Source organism: Sciurus vulgaris, assembly GCF_902686455.1.
Source record: "Sciurus vulgaris genome assembly, chromosome: 4".
Lineage (NCBI taxonomy): Eukaryota > Metazoa > Chordata > Mammalia > Rodentia > Sciuridae > Sciurus > Sciurus vulgaris.
This window is the reverse complement of record NC_136464.1, coordinates 53,702,715-53,720,867: the sequence shown is the minus strand read 5'-3', so window position 1 is coordinate 53,720,867 and position 18,153 is coordinate 53,702,715. Positions and strand designations below refer to the sequence as shown.

Genomic DNA, 18,153 nt, shown 5'->3' with positions numbered 1-18,153 from the left:
TGCTAAGTTACTTAGGATGTTCCTAAGTTGTTGAGGCTAGCTTTGAACTCATAATCCTCCTGTCTCAGTCTCCTGAGTCGCTAGGATTGTAGGTGTGTGCTACTGTGCCCAGTCTTTTTTTTTTTTTTCCCTTTTGTGGTGCTGGGGATCCAACCAATCCAGGGCCTTGTATATGCTAGGCAAGTGCACTGAGCTACATCCTCAGTCCTTGTCCTGGGTTAAAACTGAAAGTTCCATATCCTGGGAACTACCTTGGTCATGGGAAAACCAGGACAACTGTTCACCCTACTTCTGCAAGGATCAGAGATGTCCCTGTTCTAGGATCTTATATCATTTTCAACAGCAGAAATAGCTCTCCGAGCCCTGGCTCCAGGTGTAGCTAATTTAGCTGCTCTAGACATGGGTCAAAGAAGAGAGGCCTCTTGTCCAGCTCAGCAACCAGACAAGAGCCTCATATCAGGCCCATGTAAAGTGGCTTTTATGCCAAGACTTCTCCTGTGGCGTATAAAGAGCCACCAATCCCAGTTCTGGGAACAGAGAAGGCAGATGCCCCATCACAGCCAAGGTACTTATGTTATGTGTGCGGTTTCTTTCCTGCCAAGGGCCAACACCTACCTTTGAGGTCCTCATCTTCTGTAGTGGTGTTGCAGCTCTCTGTGGAGCCCTGTGGGCCAAAAAGAACATGTTTCTATATGCTCAGGCCCTTGGAAACATTACAAAGCAGAGCATGGGGCAGGAGGAATCACAGAGGCTAAAAACCTCTACACTCGCTCTCTGGCTTACAAAACTCTGGGTTCCTAAACTCCCTTCCCAGCCTTCCCAACTTAGTAACATCTACCTAGTCACTTAGGCTAAAACCTGGAGTCATCCTTGATTTTTCTCTTTTATTTATATCCCAATTAGCCAATCTAAAATAAAAATTCGTCACTTCTATCTCCAAAATAAATCCCATGTCTTAACTACTTCTCTTCAAATGCTCAGCTACAACCTGAGTCCAGGCTACCAATATCATACCTGAACCACTATGATAGCTACTAGGCCTCTGTGCTTTCACTCTTGCTGTCTCCCTGAGTTCTTGCTCATAATGTGGTCACAGTAATCTCTTGAAATGCAAATTAGATTATATTATTTCCCTGCCAAGAACTGCCAAGAGCTGGAATAAAATGCAAACTCTACCACAGGCACTACCTGTTTCTTCAACTTCATCACCTGTCTCTGATCTTTACTCACCATAAGTTCTGCTCGAGTCTTCTAGCACATATGTGTCTGCACCTGCAGTTCCCTCTGACCCACAGCTTTCTGGCTACCCACTTCCCACTGACATTTAGTTTCTAGATCAAATATTCCCCCCTGAGAGACCCTTCTCTGACCACTTAAAGACCCTGTTCACTCTTTCTTTACCTTCTGCCACTTTCTTCAGGGTACTTATCCCTATTGGACTATATCTTATTTAACTACTAGTTCATCTGCCCCTCCCTGCCCCCATAGACAGGATATTTGTCTTGTCATCTCTGTAAACCAGAGCCGTGGAGGGTGTTTGAGCTCAATAAATATTTATTAATGTTAGTGAAAATACGGAAGGCACAGAGGTGAGGCAATGGAGAATGCTATCAGGTCTGATTATACTCTTGTCTCAGTTTTCTTTTTGGCTAACATTTATTCTCACTTAAAGTTCACAACTCATGGAGGAAGATTCTATTATTATTATTACTATCCCCATTTACAGATAAGAAAATGGAGGTGTAGAGTAGTTGGGATTGCTGAGAGGTCTACAGCCAGGTCTGTTGGACTGCAGAGCCTGGGCTCAGAGTCACTAGGATTTGCCCTTCTTCAGAATGAAGCAACTAACAGACGTACATTACCTTCAGCCTAGCCTCTGCGAACATCTCAGCATCAGGGTGCAGGATGTAGGTGGCCACTGGCGTTAGACCCCTGTGACCAAGCCCACCTGTCTCCTACTGATCAGGAAAGCAGGATACTGGCTCAGGAGCCTCTCACTCACCTTGATCCCATCTGTAGCATTGTGCACCACCGTGGTTTGTGGCTCCTGTGGGAGAAGATAAAAATTACCCTCTTGACCTGGAGATAGACCAATAGCTCTTCCCTGAGGGAGCCCAACCTCAAACCAGGACTCCCAGAAACTCTATAATGGCCACTGAGGCCTGCCCACCATCCCCTCAAGACAAAATATTCTGGCTCAACTGGGGTCTCAAAGAGTTGGGAAGCCCTGGACAGCTCTGGCTGGTAAGAAAGGCCTAGAAGAAACAGGTACCTGAGAATCCAAGAGACAAGGGTTCCTGCTAGTGCTGAGGGTTCTTTTACATGTCTCCCACCCCAGCCCTGCCAGAGAAGTTTATGGGAGGAGCCAGAGAACTCAGGGCAAGGATGAGCCTTGCTAATAGTGTTCATTAAGGGGTGCACATGAGGCAGGGACGCAGGTAGAAGAGAATGATACGATCTCTCAGAAAGGCCCAGGATGCTCTCTTAGCAAGCTTGACCCCAGGGAGCTGCCCACTTTGTCTACCTTCTGCCTTCTCCAGGTGCCCTATGGCACAATGCCAGGCAGCACAAGGGTCCATAGGAAACTGAGGGCCCCTCTCCAAGTCATCCTCCTGCTAACTTTAGTTACCCTGCACTAGCAGAGGGAGGTCTGGGACACACAGTGCCCCTTGGAAGAGCCTAAAGAGAACTCAGATAGGGTTCTCCAGGATCCCAGAGATCTTGGCACCATCCAGAGGTGGGCAACTCCAGTCCTCCTTCCTGTTCCTGCCTTTGCAAAGGATGAGGCAAGTTCTACACAGAGGCCTCCAAGAACTGATGTACAGGTTCCAAGAAGACTCCTAGCCTCTCCTTTTATAAGCAACTCACCTTCCCGGCCCCGATGGCAGACCCACTGGGGGTCCCATCCTGGGGCTAGGAGGTTTAGCTGAGAGCCCTGATCACTCTTCCCCACAACCGCAAAAGGAACAGGAGCAGTGGTTCTGCCATGCGGGATGGAACATGGCCAAGCGGGACAATGAAGGGTAAGGGGTCTATGGGATGGCACACAGAGCAGTCTGCTTTACAGGAATCAGAAAAGGAAAGAGGCTGAGGAGTCCTGGGGAGGGAAGGCAAGAAGAGGAAGAGGGAAGGAGCAGGAAGCAGCCAGGGGCAGAAGTGGAGAAGCTGTAGTCTGGAGGTACCATGGCCGTCTGCAAGGGCGCGGGCTCTTGGGCTGGGCTTACGAGACTGTTTTTGTTGTTGCTCTGTGGCTGAGACAAGAAAACAGATGGTTTAGTTCCTCTAGAGTCACCAAGGCTGCTCAGGTTTGACTCCCACACCTCCCTTGACCCCTGTCCTGGCCTGGAGGAGCTAGGCCTAAGATGGCCACCATAACACTATGTAGATGGGAGCAATGGCTGAGAGATGATCAGAGGAAGGGACTATTTCAAGAGGCCCAGAGATATAGCTCTGGAGACACCCTCAAGGTGGGACTAGTCAAAGATTTGTTTTAGAGCATCTCTCCAGAAATCTGTTTATTCATGTCATTGCATAATCATACCTGACCTAAAGAAATTTAAGGTCTTCCTCCCACTTTGCAGGTAGAAAGGAGAGTGATTTATAAGAAAGCAGAATAAATTCAGTCACTCTGGCTCCCTTATCTATGGGCAATCTCCTGCTGCCCTCCACCTGGTATCTGTATTTCCTTCCCCTTAAAATACTAGCTTGAAACTTGATCTGAAAAGAGAAAGAACAGCAAGAATACATGGCCAAGGAGATGGTGTCCAGAGAGGAAAGGGGTGGAACTAAAATTTGGATACAAAATGTATCCATGGGCCAAAGGGAGCAGAGACAGGGTAGTCCTATTCATCTTCTGCCCTATGAATCCTGGACTTGATCAGCTGGAAGTGAAGGCTGAGCTCTGAGGAGCAGGCAAATCCCAGTAGGGGCTGTGAATATGATCCCAGAACCCAGTCCCCAGGAAAGAGAAGGCCACAAAGCAGGCCAACATTCCTAATAGCAACATGACCATCAAGGATATTTCCTTGTCTTCAAAACAGCTGTGCTGTGGCATAGCAGGGCTGGGGCAAGAGGAGGCTGGTGAGGAAGGAAGTCCAATCTCAAGGGCAAGGAGCCACATCATTGCTCTGTGCACCTTATAAGTTCCTAACCAGTATATAGTCTCACTGGGTGTCTCAGTGGAGTTTTGGCCACTGAGGAGCAGTCTGATGCCTGTAATAGGAAGAGGCAAACGTCCCTGTGTTTACTGCCTGTGGCTACCGCCTCTGTACAGGGTGTAAATGAGGACATGTTGACAGTTAGCATGTGCTTCTTCTCTCTCAGGACACACACAGAAGGCATACAGGCTGTCCTACATCTTGCCTGGAAGGCTCTTGGACCAGATCTGAAGTCCACCCCCAGCTTGCTGTCAGTGGCTGAGACATGCCCAAGTCCAGGGCAAGACATGGAACCTCGAGCTACGTATCACATTCTACAAGATTCTACTGAACTCTGCAGGATGAAAAGAAAGATCCCAGGAGTAGTTAGGTTATGGGTTCAAACTAACATGAGCTGATCTCTTCTGTTTCCACCAGGAAAGAGTGGAATTCTCCTAGCTCAACTGCTGATGATGTCCTCCTGCTTGGGGCTGATTGGAGAAGGCTGCTCCCCCTGCCATATCCAGCTGACACCAAGGCCCTCACAGGAAACAATGATTACAGGGTGCCTGTAAAACCTGCCTTATCTGCAGAGGGCCAGGAAGACACCCAAGTGGCTCTACCTCTGGTTTTAATGGATGGTTTCAAAATGACTCAGGTAGCTGCGTTCTCCTTGGTGTCCTATGTTCCATGAGAAAGAAGATGTGTTCACTGTAATCTTTCAGCTGTGCTGAGGGCTGGGTGGGAAGGATGGGACTCTGGGCCCAGCCAGAGAATGGGTCTTGCACAGGGGAAAACCCACGAGAGCAAGGCTTAGAGCCAGGAGCCTATCAGCTCCTCTGTTACCAGCTGCCAGTCTGTAGGTAGCAGCTGTTTATGCCTGGTAAGCAAGGCCTCTCCTCCTGAATGACAATGAGTGAGGTTTTCTCCTGTGCTTACCACCTGGCCCCAAGTCCCTACCAGCTTCACTTCCTGTCCTACTGGGGGGCCCATCCAAATTCCACAGCAGGGGGTGCCATGCTGCACCTTCTGATGCCCAATTTTGAGGCCACTGGGTGACCTGGGCAATGGCCCCCCTTCTGGCAGGACAGGCCACACCTGCCCACAAAGCACAGACATGCAGTGAGGATGAGTGAAGCACACGCACATGGCAGAATGGGTCTGTGTGGCTGGCAGGCAGGTGCAGGCAGTATGGAGTGGGCAGATGGGTGGGCAGGCAAGGCTCACCATTAGGTGCACGCTGGAACTCGACTTCCTTTTCTGGACACACCACAGCAAAAAGGAAAGAGAAGGGGAAAGAGGAGGTAAGAAGAGAAGCACAGAGACACTGCAAGTTAGTGCACCAGCGTGGGCTCTGCACTGGGGGAAAGGAAGAAGGAGACCAGGAGTCCAGCACCAGAGGGGTTAAAACAGCATGTAGACTGAAAGGCACACACACCCCTCCAGGCCCCAGAGAGGAAGAACTCTTGTCAGGTTCACAAACACAGATTTAGTGTATTATGAAAAGTCTCAGCCTTGCTCAGAGAAAGCTTCTTAGGGAGATTAAGTCACAAGTCTGTGAGGGTAAGTAATACTGGCTGTTGCAAATTTACAGGTTTAGGTTCAAAAGGCTAGTTGTATCTATAAGGGGATTTACTTTCCCACACTGCTAGGTCTGTCTGAAATTTGAGTGAGCAGCTACAAGGAAAGGGTGGGTACTGAGGATTGAACCCAGGGGAACTCAACCACTGAGTCACATCCCCAGTCCTTTCTGTATTTTATTTAGAGACAGGGTCTCACTGAGTTGCTTAGGGCCTTGCTAAATTGCTGAGTCTGGCTTTGAACTCGAGACCCTCCTGCCTCAGCCTCCCGAGCTGCTGGGATTACGGGCATGTGCCATCACGCCTAGCTATCCTTAGCTTTAATAACATTTTACTTCTGAACCTAGACTTTGCTGCACCGCTAAATTGCTTTTCTGATAAAAACATTGGGCTTTTGAAAATTATCTCACAATTAAATGTTGGCATCCCCTTCTATATATAGTATGGTCATGCTTGTTTAAGATCTGAATTTTGACTGCATTTTTGCAATTACTGGGAAATAGAAGAACAGGAGCACTGGTGGTTAAAACATGACCATAAACATGCAGAGATGTAAGCCACAGGGAATGCTCAAAGCAGCCATTCCTTAGCCTCAACTAGATGTGAAACAAGAGTAGTAAAAGGAAGACCTCATGACATACTAAAAACATACTTCAGAACACTGTGTCTAAAAGGTGAGGGGTAATTATGTATATTACAATTAACTCACTGGGAAACAGAATCCTCTTGGAACATGTCTGTCTGTCTCTTTGTCTCTTGTGCATTCATTTAATGACATCCAACAAATACTGAGGGCTGTTCTGGATACAGTAAATGTGTCTGATAAATTGTTTCTACCCCCAAGAAAGCTAACATTTTACTTTGAAAAACATTTTTTTTTTTTTTGTGGTGCTGGGGATTGAACCCAGGACCTTGTGCATGTGAGGCAAGCGCTCTACCAACTGAGCTATATCACCAATCCCTGAAAAACATTAAACATTTTTGGGCATGTATTATAATCGAAAGAAAGGGGCTACAAATATTTAAAAGAATAGTCCATAATTTAGAATTTGAGCTAAAAAAAAAAAAAAAGAAAATCCTAAATGTAATTAGGCTTCTTTTTTATTAGCCCTCTGAATATGCCCAAATGTAAAATTATCTGTCAAAAAAAATTTATATCTCACTACCTACAAACCTACCACCCATCTTTCTTCCTACCTATTTCCTGGTATCCTTTACCCAAGTTAATGCTTTGAAGGAAAGTCCATAGGTTTTTCTCCAGATGAAAGCAGAGTGCAGGTTTCTAACTTGCAATGAATCACAGAAATAAGAAATCTGCTTGGTACTCATTCATCAGGCCCAGTCTTGGTTCTGGTGATTTGCAGGGGCTCATTGTCAAAGGCCACTGCAGTTGCCTTTTCCTGGACCTTGCCTTAAAGCAGAAAAACTTTCAGCCTCGTGCTGAATATATTCCCAGTTTTCTCCTAGCTGGCTTTCTTCTTCCTAAACTGTTCTGAAGGAGAACCCAAGATCATTCTTTCCCACTTCAAGGCTGTTTCCCAGGTTAGTGCACTTCTTTCAGCTTCTCTCTGCATCTTTTCAGGGCTTTGCCCTCAGCTATTCACAGCTGCATTCCTCAACCAGCATACTGCAGCATTATTTAAAGGCCAGATCACTTTTAAAGAACCATGTCTCACGTTTATTTAAAAGTTATATGCATATAGCTTTATATGCATATGTATATAGACATATGCATATATATATATATGTACATAGACACAAAAAACCTACACTGGAAAAGAGTTCAAGTCTCCTTTTCATACTTAGTTTAAGCAAATGAATATTCAAATAGCACTTAAGGAGATAACTATACCCTTTTCTTGCTTTCTTCTTTTATTTACTTATTTTTTTGGTCGGGGGTTGCTGGGAATTGAACCTATGGCTTCTTAAATGCTCTAGCACTTAGTTACGCCCCCAGCCCTTTTAAAAATTTTTGAGATAAGGTCTTGGTAAACTGCCCAGGCTGGCCTTGAACTCGAGAAATTCCTGCTCATCCTCCCAAGTAGCTGGGATTACAAGCATGTGTCACTGCCCCCTGCTCTTCTTTTTTATTTAAAGCTTAGATAGCCATTCTGGCCTGGGACTAGCAGAATGCCAAGTGGTTCTAAACTTGAGGCCTCTCAGAATTTGAGCATTTGTGATCCCTTCAGTCTTGTCCTCAGAAGAGCTTCTCACTTTTCCACATCCCCTGAGTCACTGGCATTCACCTTCAAAGAAACCAAATTCAAGAGCGCAAGGCTCAAACCAGAATTAGTTATTTTGAGCATCTTGCTCAAAGTAAGCTTCTGAATAGTGAGAAGGAAACCTTCCTACAGATACTTAGCAGAAGAAAAGAGGGAGGAAGTTGGGAAGGGAAGATGGGGTATAGAAGAATTATCCATGATGCAGAAAGCTCAGGATCTTCTGAGCAACTTCACAGCCTCCCCCCAAACAACTCCCTCTTCAAGAGAGCCCTCAAAGACCCAACTCTGCACACCTAGCTTTGTGTTTCCTTTCCTTTACGCAGACTTTTCATGCAACCATACCATTAATTGTTGTATATAAGTTCTGGAGTTTAAAAGGACTGTAGTCACATTACAAACAATTTGGAAAACAGAAGAGAGGCAAACTCCTATTGTCCTTCTATTCTTTTTCCTTTCATAATTTAAGAATAAAATTATAAGCTACACACAAGGACTTGTGTGTAATACTATTTATTTAAAAATAAATATTTAATAGTATTCAAAAATAAATAGTATTGATTTAAAGAGAATTTGGATTTACTGGTTGTAATAGTAATACATAGTCTAGGTGAAAACTGTGGAAAGTGTAGAAAAATGTACTTTTTAAAGAAGTTTCCAAATTTGGGGCTGGGGTTGTAGCTCAGTGGCAGAGTGCTTGCCTAACACTTGCAGGACACTGGGTTCCATCCTCAGCAGCACCACATAAAAATAAATAAAAGTTTACAAATTTGCATCACTCAGTGAAGTTATGATTTATACTTCAATGGGTTTCCTATCCCTTCCCTTTTCCTTTTATTCTCCCTGCCTCCTTTCTTTCTTTTTGTAGTAACTGGGTTGAACCCAGGGTCTTGGCCATGCTAGGCAAATGCTCTATAATTGTGCTATGTCCCCAGCACTTTTTACTTTGAGACAGGGTCTCAAAGTTGCCCAGGCAGACTGCAAACTCAAGATCCTCTTTCCTCAGCATCCCAAGCAACTAGGATTATTCAGGTTCTTTCAAGTTTTTTTCCCCTGTATTATATTACACATAATATATACCAAATAAGTATCTACAAACATTTTTTAAACAAAATTTAGACAATAGCCCCCCCTTTTTTGGTGGTACTGGGGACTGAACCTGAGGAGGCTCTACCAGTGAGTTACATCCCTAGCCCTTTTTATTTTGAGATAGGGTCTCAATAAGTTGCCCAGACTATCCTTGAACCTACCATCCTCCTGTCTCAACCTTCCAAGTCACTGGGATTATAGGCGTATGCCACCACGCCTGGCACCTATGTCTCTTTATATTTCACCTTTTTCATTTAATGTAAAACATTTTCCCACTATATTATTTCGCTTCCTATAAAGCATTTTTGCCACTGTTTGCTCATGAAAACAAGTAACTTTAGAATAGTCTATTAAGTAGAAGTCCCATAGTCATTTCCTTTTTAGTTTTGAAATGTCTTCAATCTTTTCAGTTATAAAAAAAAAGTGTTGAACATCTTTCTGCTTTCAGCTTTTCCCTATTCTGAATTATTCTGAAAATAAGACAATTAGGAAAAAAATTCCAAGTAGTAGAATTATAAAGTAAAAAAGGTAGGAACACTTGGAGGGCTTTTCACCACAGGCTTTATTAGAAAGCACCACTGTGCTTTTCATTACTGTCATTAGCTTAAGAGTCAAAAAACAGCACCTTCTTTCAATTTGCATTTCTCTGATACTAGTGAAGTTAAAAGTTTTTCTACACTTGTTATCTAGGTCTACTTTCTCAATGTCAGATGGTCCATTCAACTTCTTTGACCATCTTTCTGCTGGGTTTTAGGCAGGAATTCTTATTCGTTGAAGAAACTATTTAATAAAAAGACATCCTACCTGCTCTGGGTATTTTCCCAGCCCATCTCTTCTTGGCCTTTTAATTTTGGTCATTCCCTTCCTAAATACCTGCTATTTGGTCCTGAAACTTTTTTTCTCACAAGAGCCTTGCACATGTCTGGGTCTGGACACACAACAGGGCTAGGTTCCCCACACATGTTCTCATTTAAAGCAATTTATTTAATGGCTCTGACCGCCCAGGTTCTTCCTCAATATTCCTGTGGGATCTGACATGACTGTACACTTTCTGTTCTCCCAACTCTTTGTTCTTTCCTTTGTTGAAACCTCTTCTTCCAGTTCCTTATTAGCAGATAATCCCCCAAATAGTCCTTTTATCAGACTTTTAAACCTTTGTGTGCTTTAGATTCATGTAGAAGTATTAAAATTCACTGGTTGATTCTGCCTCCTACTCAAGGCCTCTAGAATCTGAATTTCAGGCTGTAACCTGAAATCTGTATATTTTTAATTAGTTCCTTAATCTAATCTTACATGGCTGCACTTGATGTTCATTTTGGGGACTAGCATCTAGATAGTTCTAGATGCTAGAAACCTCTCTCTCTCTGGTAAAAGAAACTAAACCCAGGGGTGCTTATCACTAAGCTACATTCCCCGGCCCTTTTAAATTTTTATTTTGAGTCAGGGTCTCACTAAATTGCTGAGGCTGGTCTCCAACTTGGGATCCCCATGCTTCAGCCTCCCAAATCACTGGGATTACAAGTGTGTGTCACCACACCTGGCTAGAAACCCATCTCTCTTTCTCTCTCTCTCTTTTTTGGTACTGGGCATTGAACTCAGGGGCACTTGACCACTGAGCCACATCCCCAGCCCTATTCTTGGGGAATATTTTATTTTATTTAGAGGCAGGGTCTTACTGAGTTGCTTAGCACCTTGCTTTTGCTGAGGCTTTGAACTCATGATCCTCCTGTCTCAGCCTACCAAGCCACTGGGATTACAGGTATGTGCCATTATACCCAACTGAGAAACCCATCTCTTCATGACTCTCTATCCATCCTCTCCCCTCCAGCTCAGCAGTCCCTGCTATATTTTACATCCTGTTTTTGGCATTTGCTTGTCCCTTCAGTCAACCAGCAGCTACTAAAGTTCCCATAATCATGAGCAGTTTCAAACTGCAACTTCACATGTGCTATTCCCTCTTCCTGAAATATCCTTCCTCCTCCACAACCTGGCAAACCCAAACTGGTCCTTCAAACTCAGTTCCTAGCCATCTCCTTCAAGATCTCCTCATCTTTTGATGCTCATGTCTCTACTCCCCCAATGCCTGTTCTGTGCACATCTTCCCCAGGCACCTTATCACACTGTACCAGAACTAGTGGCTGCCTCATCTCTCCCCCACTGTGAACAAACACCTAAAAGGGTAGATGATGTTGCTGCCTTCGAACTCTTGGAGCACACAGCAGGCATCTAGTAAGTAGTGGCTGGGGGTGTGCACTGTGTGATGGCCTCAAGTGAGTCTCAAGTTCAGTGCTGGGCTCTTCCTCAGGCTGTATCAGGTGTTCCCAGGGCCTTTAAAGATATGCCCATCTACATACTCCACCTTTCTCTCAATCCTAACATAGTCAAAAACAAAACTCTTTCCATCTAGATGGCCATTTCCTTCACACCTACTACCATTTCTAGCAGAGGGACCACTAATTTGTCTAACATTCAAGGTTGGAAACCTTCACATTATCTGATGGTTCCTTTTTTAATCCCTCATATCTAACAAGCTTCCTCAGACAGACCTCTGATTAGAGCTGGATTCCCAGCATCAAGGGTGCAAGTGGACCACAGATAAAGGTAGCCCCTGTTCTGATTAGCATTCTATTATCCCTTGCTATTTATAATCACCTTTCCTTCTCGATGCTACAAAAAAATTCTAATTGACACCACTGTGTCTAGCTCTTCCCCTCTTACACTCCTTCATATGCCCTTAGCTAAGTCTTCTTCTGTCTTTCTTGGTACTGGGGATTGAACCCAGGGCCACATGCACATTAAACACATGCTCTACCCTGGAGTTATACCCCCTGTCCTTCAAATATTTATCAGAATTCTTACCACAGATTTTCCTACTCAGTGGCCTGTGATATTTTCTAAGGTTTAATGTACAAACCTCCATTATTCTACTCAATCAGACTGACCCATCTATATTTGGCAGGGGGTGGGGGACACTGAGCCAAGGACTTGCTGTGCTCTACCACTGAACTAAGCCCCCAGCCCCAGAACTATATTTTTAAAAAATTGTTCTTTTTAGTTATGTACGACAATAGAATGTATTTTTTAATTAAAATATTTTTTTTATTTTTACAGACACATTTTGATTCATAATGTATTTTAAAAAAATTTTTTTTGTAGTTGTAGATGGACAGCATGCCTTTGTTTATTTTTATGTGGTGCTAAGGATCAAACCCAGTGGCTCATACATGCTAGGAAAGCACTCTGCCATTGAGCTACAGCCCCAGTCCAGTAGAATGTATTTTGACATATTATACATACATGGGAGTATAACTTCTCATTCTTGTGGTTGTACATGATGTGGAGTTACGTTGTTCATGTATTCACACATGAACATAGGAAAGTTATGCCTGATTTATTCTACTGTCTCCCAGTTGTCTTTTTGAGATCTCTGTACCATACACCCTGTGTTCCAGTTGGGTGAAGAGCATCGACATTTGTGAGAACTCAAAAAATTCATATTCTTGTTTTTAGGTTACAGAAGTAATACCATCTCCTTTTAAAGAAAATACATTTAAGTGTACAAAGTAACAGCTGAAAGGTGTTTCTTTCTGCCCTGCCCTCACCTCCAATTCCATACCCTAGAGGCAATTGGCTAAACTGGCTCCAATCTTCCTGTTTCTCTTAGGCTTCCTCCAAAAAGCTTTATCCCATCAACTTCCTGGCCTGGACCATCTCATGGGGGGGTCCAGCAGTATTGCTTAGCTGGTTCCAGCTGTGTTGGCTTTCCTCACCTCTTTTTTTTTTTTTTTGCTTTTATGATAGCCTTTATTTTTTATTATTTTTTTATTGTAAACAAATGGGATACATGTTGTTTCTGTTTGTACATGGAGTAAAAGCATACCTACATCACCTCTTGTACCACTTTTGTGTGCCTCTCAGAGCTGTGTGAAGAGCTAGACATCTGAGAGTTATGTACTACTCTGTAAAGATGGATTGATTTTAGCTTCTTCCCCAGATAGAAATATCCAAAATCTTTCTCCAACTAAACCTGTTCCCTTTTCCTAACTTGACTACCCATTTAGCTTGAGTTCAGAACTGGGGGGCTGCCTGGCACCCTCATGTCAGCAGGTATGCAAAGAGCCCAAGCTCCCCTCCTAGGAGCAGAAGGACACAGAAAGCAGGCATGCAGAGAATAAGGGAAAAAGGAAGGGACTGAGGGGAGGGAATGGGGCATGTGTATATATTTCAACAGTGGACAAAAGATCCTGGAAAAAGGCCCAATTTAAATTTTGTTGGAGATTCGAAGGTTTGGATAATTTTATGGGTTGAAATTCTCTGTGGCGTCCGTTGGAAGGCTTTAGGACAGTATGAACTCCTACCCAATGTCCCAGTCCCAGGACTCTTTCTGCCACCAAAGCATCCTCATGCACCTTGGGCCCTGTGGTAGCCCCAGGCTCTCTTCACTTCAGCTGAGCAGCTACTCACAGTAGGGTTTCCTATTGGGCCCTGCAGGCACCTTGTTCCTCTTCTTGGCAGGTTCCCTAGAAGCCTAACCTCAACAAAGTTTAAAATGCTTTCGCTCAGTGGTATCTAACCTGGGTTCTGCAAGTATTTTTCAGAAAATGAAAAAGACCAAAAGAAAAGTGGCTTCAGATTTCTAATCCTGTACCCTGCCTGAATTACCCAAGCAAACTTTGCTTTCATTTGATTGAACAGTGTTGTACTTAAAAAAAAAAAAAAAAAATGGAATAGGGGAGGTGGGTGTTTAATTAAATGGTATTTAAAACTCAGAGAGTCAAGCCCTCAAGATGAAACACATGTGTGGAAGTCAGGCTCAGGGTCAGCTCTATAATTTGGACTGTTTCCCCTGCATCTTTCCCACCCAGCTAGGATCAAGGAAGAACACCTCTCCATTCTTCCCTCCCAGGCCAGTGGAACCTGCTCTTCTGAGCACAGAGGCTTCCAATTTAAAGCAGAATAGCAAAAGTAGATGGTTTTCAGGGAAAGGAGAAGCAAGGTGCTTAGATTTCTCCAGAATAACTACTGGGCGGGGAGAGGCCAGTCTCTGGTCAGAAGGCTGGAGAGATACCCACCTTGACACCTCCGTCCGACTTCTTGTTCAATAGGCTTTTGGCAGCTGTGAAAACAAAGAGGAAAGTCATGTCTTCTGCATCTTACCCTCATCCTAACCTGAAGTCTGGCAACTGGATCTGCAAGAGACTGCTGTATCTGACAAGGGGGCCAGAGGTCTCCAAACCCCCTGAAAGAGACCCTTCCTAGTAGTTCCTCTGCACGAAGGGCATCTTGAGTGGTGTCATGGCCTTCGGGACGACACCTGGGATCTCCTCTGCTATGGAAGTGGGCTCAGCAGAAACAGACACCCTGTGCTTAGGAGAAGAAACCATGTTCAGTACTGGAGCTGCCTGGGGGCACTGGGAGCTCTGCCTTTGAGAGCTTCCACCCAGGCCTAGAAGCAAAGTGCCAGGGTAAAAGGGTGAGGGCTCCATTCCTAGATGCCACGGAGGTTCTCCAGATAGCCACACTGGAAGGATGCAAGACATCTCCGGACTGTTCTCAAGAAACAGAGTGTCACAGTTCACAAAGGAGACCAGACGTGAGGACAGACAGACACAGACACAGAAACCAGGACCACCTACAGGAGGATTTTGCCAAGGGGTTGAAGCCTTCACTGGGTAGGACCTCACCAGGTTTACTGGGTTCTAGCTGCCATTCTTTCCCCAGACTCTCTGGACTCATGAGGAGGAAGGGCTAAGCAGAAAAATGAGCTGTCAGATTCTAGCCAGGCATGGAGTAATGCTCAAGGCTGATGAGCTCCATACCAGAAGGCTGGTGACACTGGCTGGCCACAAAGGCTGCAGGCAGTGGGTGGGCAAGTCCCGAGAGAAACAGGGAAATGGAATCAGCCCAACTGTCTGATCCACCTGGACTGTCCTGGGTTTATATCTTGGTTCCACCTACTAGATCTGTGACCCTGTGAGAGTAAGCCTCTCTCAGCCATAATTTTGCAATAAAATGGGATAAATAAAATAGGATCTAGGTCACAGGGCACTGATGGGAGTCCAAAAGGACCATTCCTGAAAAGCATTTAGCAGAGTGCCTAGTACATGATTTAAGTACTCTACTAACCACTGTTGTCACTGCTACCTGCTACCCTTCTGCCCTTCAGGTAGCCATTCCTACCTAAGCTATGGCCCATCTTTCTCCAGTGAGAACGAGGGTCCCTCCATCACAAGATTCTGACTCCAAAAAAGGGCATTTGGTCCAATCTCCAATCAAGCTGCATTTGAAATTTTTTAAAAATATATTTACTAGTAAGGGCTTTGTTTACATTAGCCAGTTCTCAATTCTGGTTGCCCACTAGAATTCCTCAGGGAATTTTAAAAAATGCTTATGCCTATTCTATCCACTAGGGATTCTGATTTTGTTTATCTGGGGTGGGGCCCTGCCATCAGGACTCTTTAGGAGCTCCCAGGTAATTGGTGGTTATGTACAGGCAAGGTTGACAGCCTTTGTCATACCTATTCTTAAGCTTCACCATATTATCTGTGAATCTCAGAGAGATGAGGAAACTAAGGCTGGGAGAGCTGATGTGATTTGCTCAGAGTGTGGCAAGGCTAGGATCCAAACCCAGGGATGGCTGATTCCGAGGCTTCTGAACTCCACAGTCTTTCAGACCTGGAGGCCTGCAAACACCAGACTTCATAATTTTGAGGGGCAAGGCTTCTTCTGTGGGCTCTTAAACAGTGCTGCAGAAGCCTAGTCCTAGTACTGGGCAGTTCTGCAGGTCAGGCCCTAGGCCGCCTGGAGGGAAGGTTCCTACTTCCCAGCTCCACATCCCCAGGCTATTGCCTCCTGAGAGTTGGCAAGCGCCCAGCATGCATGGCTGGTTAGGGGGCTCCGTAACAACAATGCGCTCGCAGATGCCAAGTTAGGTGGTCCTTCTGGCATGCCCATCTCAGCCCGCAAGCATGGAACTCGCCTCCCTGGTGAGTGGGCCTGGCATGCTGGCCCTCCTGGTGGGGTGGCAGGGAGCCGAGGCAGGCGGTCAGGGAGGACTCATGCCACGTACCTTGCCCGGCCAGGCCGGCGGCGCTCGCGGCAGGCGAGGCGGGGGCGGAGCTCTGCCTGCCAACTGAGGGGATACAATCTCTCAGTGCACAGAGCTGCCGCAAAGCCACGGGGGCCAGTCAGCAGCGAGCATGCCCCAGCATGAGGCACGGACACCACTGGCTGCCCACACACAGCAGGGCCCAGGCGGCATGGTCAAGCCAGCCGAGCTGGGGGAGCGGAGGCACCAGAGGCAGGCCGATGAGGCAGGTGCAGCCAGTCCTGCAGCAGTCCAGAAGCCTGAGAGGACCAGGCTGGGACAAGGTGAAGGGAGTACCATACAGCTACTTTGTGGAAATGTATTTAGTGCTTATCCCATGACCAACACAGGTGAGGGTTCACAGGTAAAAGCCTGACTTGGTGAGAGGCAGATGCCCTTTCTGAGGTGACTCAGCCTTGCTTAAGGCTGCGAGGATACCAAGTTTCACCTTTAGTCCTTCCCTCCCTAGGACATAAATGAGCCCATTATCTAATGGCTCATGAGCTCATTAGCACAGAGCAGCCCTTTCCCCTCACCACATTCAGAATGGGAGAAAGACTAGCACTCAGGGCCAAGGGGAGGCATGGCCTTTGGACAACTAAGTTTACAGATGGGTCCAGCCCCATGACCCACAACTTCTCAGAGACACAGGGCCCTCCCTCTTAAGGGAGGTAGCCAAGAGAAGCAGCTTTCCTCAGCCTATGCTTCAGTATGTTGAGGTAAAGATGCCTAAGAAACAAGTCCACAGAAAGAAAACAAAGGCCTCTGAAGAAATATACTATGGAAGCTATGATTTCACCATTCACCAGGCTATTAAAGTTCAGGGTTAAGATGTGGCCCACCTATTTGGGGTATACTTGTGAAATAGCCTAGTTTGTGCCTAAGGAAACACAGGTGCCTTTCCTCCTGACACATGTGTAGGTAGCTTTTTCTGCAGAAATTTCCAGAGACAGAAGAGGGCATCCTAGAATGTCTGAAGAATTGTGTGTGTGTGTGTGTGTGTGTGTGTGTGTCTCCTTTGATCCATGGCAGTGGGCTCAAAACCAGATAAGGTCTGGGCAACAAGAACAGGAGGCTCTTTAGGGATGAATTAAAGTACTATGTCCTAACAGAGAGATTGATTTCCTGAAACCAGGATACCAATTTCCTGAAATGTTGGTTGCAGGTGGGTGACATGGAGACCTGAGGCCAAAGGACAGGGTCCTTGCTATTGATGGACCAGGCTAAAGGAGAAGCAGTAGCCTGTCTTCGCATTTAAATTGAGAGAAGAAAAGACAGGTAGACACTCAAGGGGAAGCATAAAAATGCCCTTGAGCATCCTCTAAAAAGGCTCTTAACCCCAGAAAGTAGAAGCTGCAAGCAATTAGAGGAAAGAAGCACAGTGTGGGGCCACAACTCCATCTTCGTGGGAGATGGACAGCCCATTACTCCCATTCTCCTCTGAGTGGAGAATCTGGGACCACAACCTTTCCCTCTGGGTACCACAACATAAGAATGATCCCCCAAACCAGAGTCACAGGGGATGGGCTCAGGATGGACCCACGACCTGGGCTCACTATCCAGTCCTGACATCCCCAGAGCCTGTGACTCTTGGGCTGGAGTTAGTGAAGCCCTAGGCTGTCATGCCTTCGGCCTCCTCCAAGCCAAGGCCTTTGGGTTACCTGAAATCAGCACAGCCAAACCCGTCAAGACTCCAACTCAAGGAAGCAACCCCTGCCCAGAGTGGCTGCCCACCCTGACTGTGGTTGGTGCTCCCACACAAGCCTCTCTCCATGGCGATGCAGGAGGAAAGCAAGGGAGGGAGTCTTGTTAGGAGGATGAGAAGGGCTCTTGAACTAAAATAGCGAGGCTGGGGTTAGAGGGAAGGAAGATCAGGGCAACAGCAAGCTGGGGAGAGACTTCTCTGTCTTAATTTAAGCCTTGATGTTAATCTTTTTCTCACAGAAAATCCACCGTGCTCCCAACTGAGGGCAAACAATGTTGGGGGTAGGAGTAAAAGCAGGGGGCAAAGGGGAGTGGAGTGTCTTGCATCTTAGAAATAA

The 18,153-nt window shown here is 45.7% G+C and overlaps 1 protein-coding gene across 17 annotated transcripts in view; it reads right to left on the bottom strand.

The window, feature by feature from the left end:
• The window catches only part of CAMK2G (calcium/calmodulin dependent protein kinase II gamma), a 58,329-nt gene that overhangs the window by 8,041 nt on the left and 32,135 nt on the right, over positions 1-18,153 (bottom strand). For 6 of the 17 annotated variants that reach the window (XM_079135927.1, XM_079135932.1, XM_079135923.1 and 3 more), the window contains 5 exons: positions 16,094-16,156; positions 14,097-14,140; positions 3,183-3,251; positions 2,003-2,047; positions 616-664 (listed from right to left, as the gene is read on the bottom strand). In XM_079135927.1, the coding sequence (XP_078992053.1) occupies positions 616-664; positions 2,003-2,047; positions 3,183-3,251; positions 14,097-14,140; positions 16,094-16,156 (270 nt within the window). Of the gene's footprint in view, positions 1-615; positions 665-2,002; positions 2,048-3,182; positions 3,252-5,363; positions 5,397-14,096; positions 14,141-16,093; positions 16,157-18,153 lie in introns of all 17 variants that reach the window. The other 11 variants (XM_079135933.1, XM_079135924.1, XM_079135936.1 and 8 more) reach the window with 6 other exon arrangements.